A 12,394-nucleotide genomic window follows, 5' to 3' on the forward strand; every position below is an offset into this window, starting at 1 on the left:
GCATTTATTTTTTTCTCCTGCAAAAAATTGTGATTAACTTGTATGTTTTCATTTTCTAGTCTCTGCTTCTTTTCTCTTAGTTTGCTACATACATATATCTCGATAATTCACCCCCCCGCCCCACCCCCCAGACTCTTTGCCAGTTGCCTAAATCTCTTCTGAAACATTCTTGAAACTTTATCTCTTACATTATCTGAGGCCTAGGTGGAAGGTAGATTCCTCAAGAGAGGGCTGTATTTACTACTTTCTGGTACCCAGGGGCAAAACCACCCCAAGGCCATTGTAAATTAGACCCTCTGGGTGGTGGGAATTTGGGTTATGAACCCGCATAAGCTAATACCCTGATTTGATTCTGTTAATGATCCAGGGGGTTATCTTTTACACTCAGTTGGGCCCCTGTTTTCAAGACAGATCCCAGGATGTTAGTTTTTCAGGTTTTCCCCCACTTGGGGGGTGGCTTTTTGGGGTCCTGCCTTAACGTGGGGAGGTCTCTTACCAGATTCCTTACCCCGAGGGTGGGTGGGACCACCACATCAGAAATCCAAGCTCACATTTTTCCTATTTGGCAGATTCCCTCAAGACAGAAGCCAGCCTTGGTATTTTATTGCCTTTTCAGGTTACTGTTCGGCCTTTAAATGTTCCTTTTGTCTTGCCATCTCACCAGGGTTGCTGGGTCCGGTCACCCGGCCCGGCGCGTTTCCGGACCCGGGCTTCTGTGTTCAGGTCTGCCGTTCTTCCCGGCCAGTTTCCGGCAGAGAGGGACCTCCCTCCAGCTGCAGTTGTAGCTCTTAGTTTCCTCACCCGTGTGGTGGGGATGCTGAGTCCACGCACCTTATAGGATTGTTTTACCAAAGGAAAAAAATTAAAAGCATATTCATCATCCACAGCAAAAGAGGTTTGCGTAGAAAACAACAAAGACCGAATCAAACACCTGGCTGGCCACAGGGGGCAGAGGATGTTGGTGTCAGGGACGATGGCAGGGGTGGGTGGCGGGGAGGGGGAGTCTCTTCAATCAGACCGCCTCCATGAGGGGCCGGGGATAACTGTTGCCCTCCTCCCCTCCCGCGGGCGCGCAGCCGGAGCTGCTGGACCTGTACACGGTGAACCTGCACCGCATCGAGAAGGACGTGCAGCGGTGCGACCGCAACTACTGGTACTTCACGCCCGCCAACCTGGAGAAGCTGCGCAACATCATGTGCAGGTGGGCGGGGCTGGGACTGCGGGGCGCCCGACGGGGTGGCAGAGCCAGGGCTGCGGGGGGGGGCGGCTGCAACGGCGGCCTCTCACCGCACACCTTGCCCACCTGGGGTCTTACTCCCGCATATATATATATATATATATATATATATATATATGTAACAGATGATATATTATATGACAGGGGTCCCCCATCAGGGGACTGATACCCATCAGGCCTGTTAGGACCCAGGCTGCAGGGCAGGAGGTGAGCTTCAGTGTAACGCACTTGAATCATCCTGAAACCGTCCCCCAGCCCCATCCGTGGAAAAATTGTCTTCCATGAATCTGGTCCCCAGTGCTAAAAAGCTTGGGGACTGCTATTATATGATAATATAATAGCATACATGTTTAAAAGTTTCCACCTACATGGGATTATACTACAAACTATTTTTGTACAACTGGCTTTTTCCACTCAGTAATGCATCCTGGACTTCTTTCCCCGCTAGCAGCCCATCACCTGTTCCTGTAAATAAAGCTTTATTAGAAGCCGGCCAGGCCTGTTGGTTTGCCTACTAATTGCTTCTGCAAAGTTGAGTAGTTGAGCCAGAGAAGACGTGACCCACCAAGCTAACAATAATTGTTCTCTGGACGTCTCCAGAAAGGTTTACTGAAGCCTGCCCTAACTCATTCATAAGCACCGCCTCTTAACCAAGCAATCACTGCCTCTCAAAATTTAGTCTAGGAGATACCAATATAAAATGTTACATTAAAATGAGAAAGTGCTTGGGGGGAAGGGAGGATTTTTGCCTGGTTATGGCATCAGGGAAAATCACGGAAGGCCTCAGAGAGGTGGTGACATTCAAGATGGATTTGGGCAAAATTAGGAGAAACTGAAGAAACCATTTGGCCTGCAGGGTAGGAGCGCATGCCCGGGGGTGAAGCCATCTGGGTTCAAAAGGTGCCTCTAATAATGTGTCCGTTATCAGTAGGCATACGACTGTGTGTGTGTCACTTTTCTATGCCTGTCTCCCCTGGGGAAATGGGATCCTTTTCATGTGGTTGCTTTGAAAATTTAATGATGCAGTACTCATGTAGTGGGCTGAGCAGACAGTAAGTGCTCAGTAAATGTTAGCTGTTGTTATTCAGGGACAGGTGGGAACTGCTGGGGCCAAAGCCCAGGGAGGTGAGTGCCTGCTTTGTCTGTGCAAAGGTGAATACCTCCGTGCGGCAGAGAGGAAGGGGTACAGGGCAGTGACGGGTGAGACTGTCCACGCCTTGTACTCCCCGCTGAGGAGTGTGGGCCTGGGCCTGTCACATGCTGGGTGCCGGGGAGGTGTCTGAGCATGCAGGAGTTTAGGAAGCCATCCTGGTGGCCGAGCATGTGATGTTTGAAGAGTGTGAGACTGGGTACCGGGATGCAGGCAGGAGGCTGGGGGAGTGGTCCAGGTGAGGCCTGAGGGCCCGAACCACAGAGGAGGCAGAGGGGGGAGCAGGGGGTTGGAGAGGCAGGTCGTGGGTGTCCGCACTGAGCCCCTGCATCCCTCTCGCAGCTACATCTGGCAGCACATTGAGATCGGCTACGTCCAGGGCATGTGTGACCTCCTGGCTCCGCTGCTGGTCATTCTGGATGACGGTGAGTGTGTTCTCCCCGCCCGGGGGCTGGGGGTGCAGTTTCCTTCTTACTGCAGGGGAGGGTGGTTAACTTCACTTTGCGAGTCCGTGGGAGGGTTCAGTGTGGGTGCCCAGAAGACCTGTCTGGTGAGCTCGTGAAGATCCTCCTAAAGCAGAAAGGCCTCTCGTTCCCTGATGGCCAGTGCTTAATGCCCAGTGCCCAACACCCAGCCAGGCCTTTGCTAGCCACTGACTGCACAGACATGAATGAGGACAAAGAAACACGCAGCCCCAGATGGCTTCCCTGGTGATTTCCACCACACTTAGAGAAGAATGACTACCAATTCTTCCCAAACTCTTCCAAAAGAAACAGAGTAGGAGGGAGTGCGTCTCCGCTCATTCTGTGAGACCAGTCCTAACACGAGGGCCTGTGGGTGCCCTGGCGCCGGCACCAGACAGGCACGTCCCGAGCAAACTACAGAGCAGTGTCCTTTAGGAAAACGAGCCAGCACCCTCCGGGACCCCGGTTCCCTGGGCAGGGCCGGAGCCGACGGTTTCTCCTGTGCTCTTCCCCAGAGGCTCTCGCCTTCAGCTGCTTCACGGAGCTCATGAAGAGAATGAACCAGAACTTCCCCCACGGAGGCGCCATGGACACCCATTTTGCCAACATGAGGTCACTGATCCAGGTGTGATTCAGTCCTGTTCAATAATACAGCTTACTCCCACTCAACCCAGCGGACCTCAGGTCAACCTAGTAGCCACGCCTACTGTAACTCAACCCAGTAGCTGAGTCCTACCTGAACTCAGTGCAGTTCATCTCAGCTCAACCCAGCCGAGTGAGCTCAACTCAAAAACTCCAACTTCACTCTAAATTGAACTGAAAAACTCAGTTGAGCTCACCCTGAACTTAACAGTTGAAATCGGCTCTAGCAGGTTCATTCCCACTGAGTGTTTACTCCGTCCAGGCACTGTGAGTGCACAGGGAACGAGAATGGCCCTGGGCCCTTCAAAGGATGTTTGATTGCGTCCGTCCTTTTCCTCTAAGTTAATGTTTGGGTATGTTCCACACGCTCAGACGCACACGGCTTTATTGAGCCGTAATTCACACACCATGAAATGCGCCCTTTTTGAATGTTCCATTCAGTGGTTTTTAGAATACTCCCTGTCGTGAAGCCATCAGCACCACCTAAGTTCGAACACTTTCACGGTCCTCGAAAGAAACTCCGTACCCAGTAGCATCGGCCCCTCTCCCCAGGTCCTGGCAGCTGCTAGTCTCTGCAACACGTGGCTTTCACGTCAGGCTGCTTTCACTGAGCCTAGTGCTCTCCCTGCTCACCCACAGTGAGCGTGTGCCAGGACGTCACCCGTCGCCTTCCATCAAGTGGGCGGACCACATTTGGTTCATCCATTCACCATTGACAAATGTTGGGTCGTTTCCGCTGTTTGGCTGTTAGGGATGATGCTGGGCAGTCGCGCCCAAGCTTTCATGTGGACGCGGTTTTGCTTTCTGTTGGGGATGTGTCCAGGGGTGCCACTGCAGACAGCATCGCACATTCCTCCCAGCAGCGTGGGAGGCCCCCTGTCTCTCTACGTCCTGGCCAGCACTTTGCTGTCTTATGACCTGTATTATAGCCACCCTAGTGGGTGTGAAGTGGCATCTCACTGGGGTATTGATCTGCATTTTCCTAATGATTCATGGCATTGCATGTTTCTCCTGTGCGTATGGGCCATTTGCATATCTGTTTGGAGGGAGTGACTGTGTTTGGCTGAGCTAGGTTGATTTGCACTTCAAACCCTTTGCCCACTTTTTTAACTCCAGCTGGTTGTAAAGGGCTGCCTGGTGTCCGGTGTGGGGACGGACTGTCATTTACTCAGCTGTCCCTTTGGTCTGGCCTTTGCCCAGGAGGCTGACAGCCACCTTTGCTTCCTCTGACAGATCCTGGACTCCGAGCTCTTTGAGCTGATGCATCAGAACGGGGACTACACTCACTTCTACTTCTGTTACCGCTGGTTCCTGCTGGATTTCAAGCGAGGTACAGACTTCAGACTGGGGCCTTGTTCCCAGACTCTTTGTAGCAGAACCTCAGGTGGGGGGAGATACCACCGAGCCGAAGCTGGTGGAAGAGAGCAGCACCCTCTCATTGAGTGCTGATGACCGGTTTGCCTGCCTTACCCCATGGTGACACCGTGCAGCAGGTTGAGTTACAGTCCCCATTGTACAGATGAGGAGACTGAGGTCGGGAAAAGCCTAATTCAGAGCGAGGAGAAGTAGAACCAGAATCCGGGCCCCCTCTGTCCACCTCCTAAGGCCAGTCCCTTCCACTGTATTTTGCTGCTTATCAGAGATGTTGAACATGCTTCAAGAAGCCCATGAAGCACGTTTTGCATGGGACCTAAAATCACATATAGCGCAGTGCATTGGTGTTGTGCAAACTTGGGGTGATGCTGAGGAGAATGCCTAACACACATGAAGGGGCTCGCCAAGTGCCAGGCACAGTGCTGGGCCATTTCTGTGCATTATCTCGTTAGTCTTTTGCTGTGGTTAGCATCACTGCATGAGAGATGAGGAAAGAGAGTAACTAGCTCAAGGTCACCTTGGTGGTAAGAGGTAGAGCTAGGATTCAGACCCAGTCTACTGGACACAGAAAGCCTGGCTCTTAACCATTGTTCCCTGCTCTCTTCCCGGACCCAGAGGCAGCAGCCAACTCTGTGCAGGGGGAAGGGGAGGTACCCCCGTGGGCGTTAGAGGAGATGGAGCAGGGTCCACAGGGATGTTGGTCAGGGAGCAGAGCAGGGACAGGTCAGTGTTAAACCTGCACAGGCTCACTTCCTCCACTTGCAGGATGTCTGAGCTGGAAAGTTACCACTCACTGTATTCGATTTGCCTATTCTACAGATAGGGGAAACTGAGGCTTCTGATGGTCAGTGACAGAGTCCAGGTCCCCTGGCTCCTGGCCCGAGATCTGTCCACCACACCAGGACAGAAGCTCAGAGCGCAGCTGGCCTGGGATCTTCCCGGAGGGCGGGCAGCCCCGGGAGCTGTGTGGCTGACACCCTCCCCGCGCGTGTGCTCGTTGGTGTCTCGGCAGAACTCGTCTACGATGATGTCTTCTCGGTCTGGGAGACCATCTGGGCAGCCAAACATGTCTCGTCCGCCCACTACGTCCTGTTCATCGCGCTGGCTCTGGTGGAGGTCTACCGCGACATCATCCTGGAGAACAACATGGATTTCACAGACATCATCAAATTCTTTAATGGTACCCACATGACCGGGGGCTCCTCTGAGGGGTGTGGGCTCCTGGAGGGCCCCTTCCTGGGGCCTCGGGAGGGAAGGAGACTTACTGAGATTGACACACGAGGGGGGGGGGGTTCTGTCCACTTCCTGTGTCTCTTCCCAAATGGAAGCGTCAACGTCTTGCAGTGCTGAGGTTAAGTTTTCCTCAGGACTCTGGCAGAAGGAGGGCGTTGAACTCAGGCTTGGGGCAGACCCTGGCTCTGCCACCAACCACCTGTGCCTGTGGACAAGTCACTTGCTGTCTCTCTGAGCATCCGCTTTTCCATTCGTAAAATGGGGTGGCAGTGTCCATCTGCATCAGAGGGTCGACCCAGGCAGGTGAAGCAGGCAAAGGAAGGCCGTTGAAGTGAAAGGAGAGAGGCAGGCCTCGGAAATCAGATAAGATGCAGGTTCTGAGTCCAGCTGTGCCACTCGGGAGCGGGGGGCCTTGGGCTTGTTGTCCCTGGGATTCCGTTTCCTGGGGCATAAAAAACACACCGAGGCCTTGATCACAGAGACATCAGGAGGATTAAATAGGACGGGAATGGAGCCTGTCACGTGAGACCTGGCCCGGACGAGCCGCCCCATAGCCGGAAGTTGTTGTTACTGTTATTATTTATAGTTTTTATTTTTTTTTAACCAAAGAAGTTTTTGGAAAAAGCAAAAGAGGAAAAAAGCGACGTATGACCCTCCCCTGGAAACATTTTTTTAAGTTAGCTATTAATTACATATATTTTTATTGTGTTTATAGCCTTACTAATACTTTGTTTTCTTTTTTTAATATGTTTTATTGATTATGCCATTACAGCTGTCCCATTTCCCTCCTTCATTCCCCTCCACCCTGCACACCCACTCCCCCCATTCTCCCCCTTTAGTTTATGCCCACGTGTCTCAAGTTCTTTAGATTCTATATTTCCCATACTATTCTTGCCCTCCCCCCTATTTTCTACCTACCGTCTATGCTACTTATTCTCTGTACCTTCTCCCCCCTTCTCCTCTCCCACTCCCCTGTTGCTAACCCTCTATGTGATCTCCATTTCTATGGTTCTGCTCCTGATCTAGCTGTCCACTTAGTTTGCTTTTGTTTTAGGTGTGGTTCTTAATAACTGAGTTTTCTGTCTTTTCACTGTTCATATTTTTATCTTCTTTTTCTTAGATAAGTCCCTTAACATTTCATATAATAAAGGCTTAGTGATGATGAACTCCTTGAATTTGACCTTATGTGAGAAGCACTTTATCTGCCCTTCCATTCTAAATGAAAGCTTTGCTGTATAGATCAATCTTGGATGTAGGCCTTTGGATTTCATGACTTGGAATACTTCTTTCCAGCCCCTTCTTGCCTGCAAGGTCTCTTTTGAGAAATCAGCTGACAGTTTGATGGGAACTCCTTTGTAGGTGACTGTCCCCTTATCTCTTGCTGCTAGGATTCTCTCCTTCATTTTAATCTTGGCTAATGTAATTATGACGTGCCTTGGTGTGTTCTTCCTTGGGTCCAACTTCTTTGGGACTCTCTGAGCTTCCTGGACTTCCCAGAATTCTATTACCTTTGCCAGATTGGGGAAGTTCTCCTTTATTATTTGTTCAAGTAAGTTTTCTGCTTGTTGCTGTTCCTCTTCCCCTTCTGGTACCCCTATAATTCAGATGTGGGAAAGTTTAAAGATGTCCTGGAGGTTCCTAAGCCTCTCCTCATTTTTTGAATTCTTGTTTCTTCATCGTTTCCTGTTTGGTCGTTTTTTTCTTCCTTCTGGTCCACTCCATTGATTTGAGTCCCAGTTTTCTTTCCATCACTATTGGTTCCCTGTGCATTTCCCTTCATTTCACTTAGTGTAGCCTTCATTTTTCATCTAATTTGTGATTAAAATCAACCAGTCTGTGAGCATCCTGATCACCAGTGTTTTGAACTATGCATCTGACAGGTTGACTATCTCTTGGTCACTTAGAAGTATTGGCTCTGGGGCTTTGAGCTGTTCTTCTTCTTGAGCCATAATGTTTTGGTCTGTTTGCACCTGTACGGATGAGGGGCAGAGCCTTAGGTGTTCACCAGGCTGCTGGGGTGTGACGCTGTATGTGGGGGTGGGGTCAGAGAAGGGCAATGGTGTTTTTTTCTGCTGTCTCAGATTTCAGTCCCCGCTGCTGCTTCCCACCAGCAAATTGGGCCCTTCTGGTGCTAGTTCCCAGAGGTATGGGCTTGCGTACCCTCTAGGACCCTGTGGGTCTCTCCAATGAACTCTTTGTGAGCCTGGGAGCCTCTCCCAGCACCTCGACCCCCGAAAGTTTTCCCAATTGGTGCTTTTAGGCTTTATTTTCTGGCTCTGGGGCCCTGTGTTGTGCGGTCTGTCTCACTGTTCATTTTTTCACTTGGTTTATCTGCGCACGAATGTGTGCCTGCGGTCAGCCAGCCGCCTTGTACCCTCACTGGGTCTGCCCGTTGCCACCCCACACCTGGGATCTGCCAACTGCCGCTTGTGCACCTGGGTCAGGTCTGGCTGCTTCTTCCTGCAGGACCCGCTGACTCCGCCCTTCTTACTGGTCTGGATGAATGGTTCGTTGTTGTCGGACTTTGGTACAGTTTCATTTTTTTCTGTTTTGGTTGCATTCTGGTTTTGGTTGGTTTTTAAATATTTGTTGTTCATGAACTTGGTGGTGCAAGGAGGTACAGTATTTCCACCTACGCCTCTATCTTCCCAAAACGTTTTTTAATGAAGCTTTTTATTTTAGGGTAATCATAAATGTACAGAAAAGTTGCAAATACAGTCCACAGTGTTCCTGATACCCTTCCCCCAGCTGCCCCTCAGTGTCAATGTCAGCTGGTGCCAGTGCACCTGTCACCACTCAGAAATTCACATGGACCCACTGCCAGGAACTGAACTGCAGGCTTGATCTATTCCACCTGGTCTTCGTCCCAAGTCCTCTGACGCTTCAGCATCCGAGCCAGGAAACCACATTGCATGTAGTAGGTTCATTTTTTTAAAAACTTTTTTCATTCAGGCTTTTCCATAGTTGTGGATATTTTTATGGTATTACCATCACAGAACCCAGTTATAACTAGTTTTTTTCCCCACCTACTCATTTTAAAACTGCCTTCTTTACAATCACTTTTTAAGGCTGCAGAATATACCTCAAGCGACTGTCTCACTTACCGACCACGCCCTGTTGCCGGGCATCTGGACCGTCCGCAGTGGGAGGTGGGATTGAGGACCTACGGGGAGTCCTCACTTACTGCAGAGGCCCCCACACCAGCTCAGCACACGGCCCCTCCGGCCAAAAGTTCCCCTTAGCAAGGAGTTGGGGCCGAACCACAGAAGTATATATTTACACCCCAACAACTTAGCAGCCGTTTGAAAAAATAATACATATAACTCAGAAGAAGAGAGAATTTTTTTGTTCCATTCTTAGATAAGCACAGTTCCCGGTCGGGGTGTGCGCCTGTTGGGCGGCGCGCGGCTTCCCGCACCTGGAATCGGTGGACACGGGCACCTCCATTCCAGGCCACGGGCACCTCCCTGCCCCAGGCCACGTGCCCTGCGTCCCAGAAGCCGCTCCCTGAGAGCGCAGCCGTGTGAGGCCTTAACGCCGTGTCCCCGTGACATTTTCCCAAGTTCACAGTGGCGCTGTGGGGACCTCGGCACCCGGTTCCGGAGCCAGGGTCTTACCACCTTTCTCCTCTGCTGAGTGACTTCTTTGTGATACATGTCACAGTTTAGGATTATTCCGCCTTAAAGATCTGACCACTTTGTGAGGCTCTTGATACAACTCATTAATTTTGCTTTCTGTCCCCGCCGCCCCTGTCACACCCGCCCTCCTGTACTTGTGAGGCTCTGCTGTGCCCCAGCGTCGCTTTCTGACGTGGCCCCCAGTCACCGTTTGTGGAAAGGGGGCGGGAGACCTACCATTTTTAGGCACACGCTGACCCAGCATCGCCCTGTGAGGTGGACACTGTCACCATCCCCATTTCACAGATGAGGAAACTGAGGTCCAGAGGTGCTGGCCGTCCCCCAGGTCTCACTTCCAGAGCCCCTCCGGGGATGGCGCCAGATGACAGTGGCGGGGACAGGCCTGGAGACGCCACCGGGTGCTGGCGGTGTGTCCTGAGGACAGGCAGAGGCGGGGGCTCATGAGATGTCACCCTCTGCTCTTTCAGAAATGGCCGAGCGACACAACACCAAGCAGGTCCTGAAGCTGGCCCGGGACCTCGTGTACAAGGTGCAGACCCTGATTGAGAACAAGTGAAGGCGGCTTCACCCGGGCGGTGGCAGCCGAGCCGCCGCCTGCCTGTCCTGCCCACTCTTCCTGCCCGGCCGCCCCGGGAGTGGGGTCCCGGGGCCTGTTGGTGAGCATGCACGTCTGTGCAGAGAGAAACCGCCCTGACGTTGGCCCCGGGCAGGCGGGGTCACGGGGTGGCCCCCTGAGTTCAGCCTTACGTTTTCCTGTTTGACCAAAGATCGCCCGAGTCGGATTTCCCCTTCGCGGGAGCTGGTGGACTGAGGGAAGGTCTTCGTCCAAGGTCTCCCGAGCGGCCTCCTCTCTCTCTTCCCCCACCCCCCAAACTGCCTTGTCGGATGGGTCTTGGGGATGGGACTGTGTGAGAAATCGGGGTACATGTCCGTGGGGCCACCTCTGGACACCGAAAGGGGCCTTTGGAGACGTGCCAGCACGCGGCTGGCGGGTGGGCCTGGAGCAGGTCTCTGCGCCTCAGCACTGTCCACACCCAGGCCGGGTCCTTCTCGGGGTGGGTGGGGCCTCCTGTGCATTGACGGACGCGGCGCAGGGTCCCCGGCCTCCCCACCCCAGCCGTGACAACCCAGAGCATCCCCAGGTGTTGCCAGATGCCCTCACCTGAGGCCTCCTGGCTCAGAGGAGGGGCTGCCGGTGTATCTCCCAACCCTCCTCCCTCCACCTGAGCCGCCCGTGTCCCCAGGTTCCCTCCCACTTAGAAAAAGCACACGGAGTCCTGTACACATCTCCCTGGAGGTTTGGGATTCCATTCGCTGTATTCTCTCATTCTTCTCCACTTTACCCCAGGAGAAGCTTCCTTTCTTCTTGTCAAGAAAGATGTCTTTGGGATTGAAGAAGTAGCTACAGGCCTGAGACAGAGGCTCTTGTGAGCCTGACCCATAGCCCCCGGGCAGGGCAGAACCCTCATCCCCCCCACGCACACACCCCTGCCCAGAAAGACCGAGCCTTTCCTGCTGCACGCTGAGTCTGGTGCTCCAGGAGCTCGGAACGCGTGTGTGGGTGAAAGCCATGTGGTCAGGGAGGCCAGCTCGTCCCCAAGTGCCCTTGCTCACTCAGGACAGAGGAGGAAGACAGAGGTCAGCAGGGTGGAGGTGTGTGTGTTTTGTGGAAACAGTCCCCGCCGTGTCTTCTCACAAAGGGTCACCGGCCCGCGAACAGATCCTGAGTTAGGTAGGTGGGTAGGTAGGTAGCTCACCCGCCCACCTGTCCTTCGGGAAAGTGGTCCTGCCAATTCTGTTCCGCAAATGCTCCCCAATCAGGAGACACGGAGTCAGGGGGGACTGCTATTCCAAGAGTGGCAGGTAGGGTTGTGGCGTGGTGGCGGAGACAGGGAAAGCACACGGAGGCGTCCGCACCGTGGGTGCTCGGCCTGCAGCCCCGAGCAAACCAGGACAGGGAAGCCCTGCCCTGCACGCTGGCGAAGGCTCTCCCTGAGTCAGCAAACTCCAGCTGCGTCTGAACCCCCATCTTCCCCAAAGCGGGCCCCTTGGGAAGACCGGGCGAGGCCCAGAGGGCCCTTGCTTCCGAAGACTGTACATCTTCCCACCCTGGTCCCCCACCTTCCCTAGATGGGAAAAAAACGTGCAAAAGGTCTCTCCAGAGGAAAGTATTCTGCCACACGCCAGGGGTGGTGATGTTGGCAAGACCCAGGTCCTGGGTCTCCCGACTCTTATTTTTGGACGGGCTAGTCACATCGCACAGCACAAGACCTCCCCTCTGCCTTCTCTCGGTGTCCCAGAGAGATGGTCGTGGCCGTGGTTCGGAGTGACTCCCATTTATTCCGCTTGCCGTGCTCAGTCCGAGTCTGTGGCCTGCGTCCCCTGTGTCTGAGCGTGTGGGAGCCGTTCTGTCTCTGGAACGCCCTCCTTTTCTCGCTGTTACCAGCACATCTCATAACTGTTTACTGAAAAGTTGTGTCTGTGTGGACAGAAAATATATCTAAACGGTGAAACGTGTGAATCTGGGTCGTTTTTGCTTCTGTGTTTGGGGGAGTTTTCTGAATTTGAGAGGAAGAAAGGTTTGTCTGTGAGGCCCTGCCCGCCCACTCCCACCGCAGCGACTCACTCCCGGGTGGGGACGGACTCACACAGCAGC

At 53.0% G+C, this 12,394-nt stretch overlaps 1 protein-coding gene across 3 annotated transcripts in view; it reads left to right on the forward strand.

Moving 5' to 3' along the window:
* SGSM1 (small G protein signaling modulator 1) overlaps positions 1-12,255 on the forward strand; it is a 65,478-nt gene extending 53,223 nt beyond the window's left edge. For all 3 annotated transcript variants that reach the window (XM_037156242.2, XM_053669910.1, XM_053669912.1), the window contains 6 exons: positions 1,077-1,201; positions 2,730-2,812; positions 3,367-3,476; positions 4,727-4,823; positions 5,880-6,047; positions 10,206-12,255. In XM_037156242.2, coding sequence (XP_037012137.2) covers positions 1,077-1,201; positions 2,730-2,812; positions 3,367-3,476; positions 4,727-4,823; positions 5,880-6,047; positions 10,206-10,294 — 672 coding nt within the window. In that variant the 3' untranslated portion in view covers positions 10,295-12,255. The remainder of the gene's footprint in view (positions 1-1,076; positions 1,202-2,729; positions 2,813-3,366; positions 3,477-4,726; positions 4,824-5,879; positions 6,048-10,205) is intronic.
* The last annotated feature ends 139 nt before the right edge of the window (positions 12,256-12,394 follow it).

Source organism: Artibeus jamaicensis, unplaced genomic scaffold (assembly GCF_021234435.1).
Source record: "Artibeus jamaicensis isolate MK-2021 breed Jamaican fruit bat unplaced genomic scaffold, CSHL_Jam_final contig_525, whole genome shotgun sequence".
Lineage (NCBI taxonomy): Eukaryota > Metazoa > Chordata > Mammalia > Chiroptera > Phyllostomidae > Artibeus > Artibeus jamaicensis.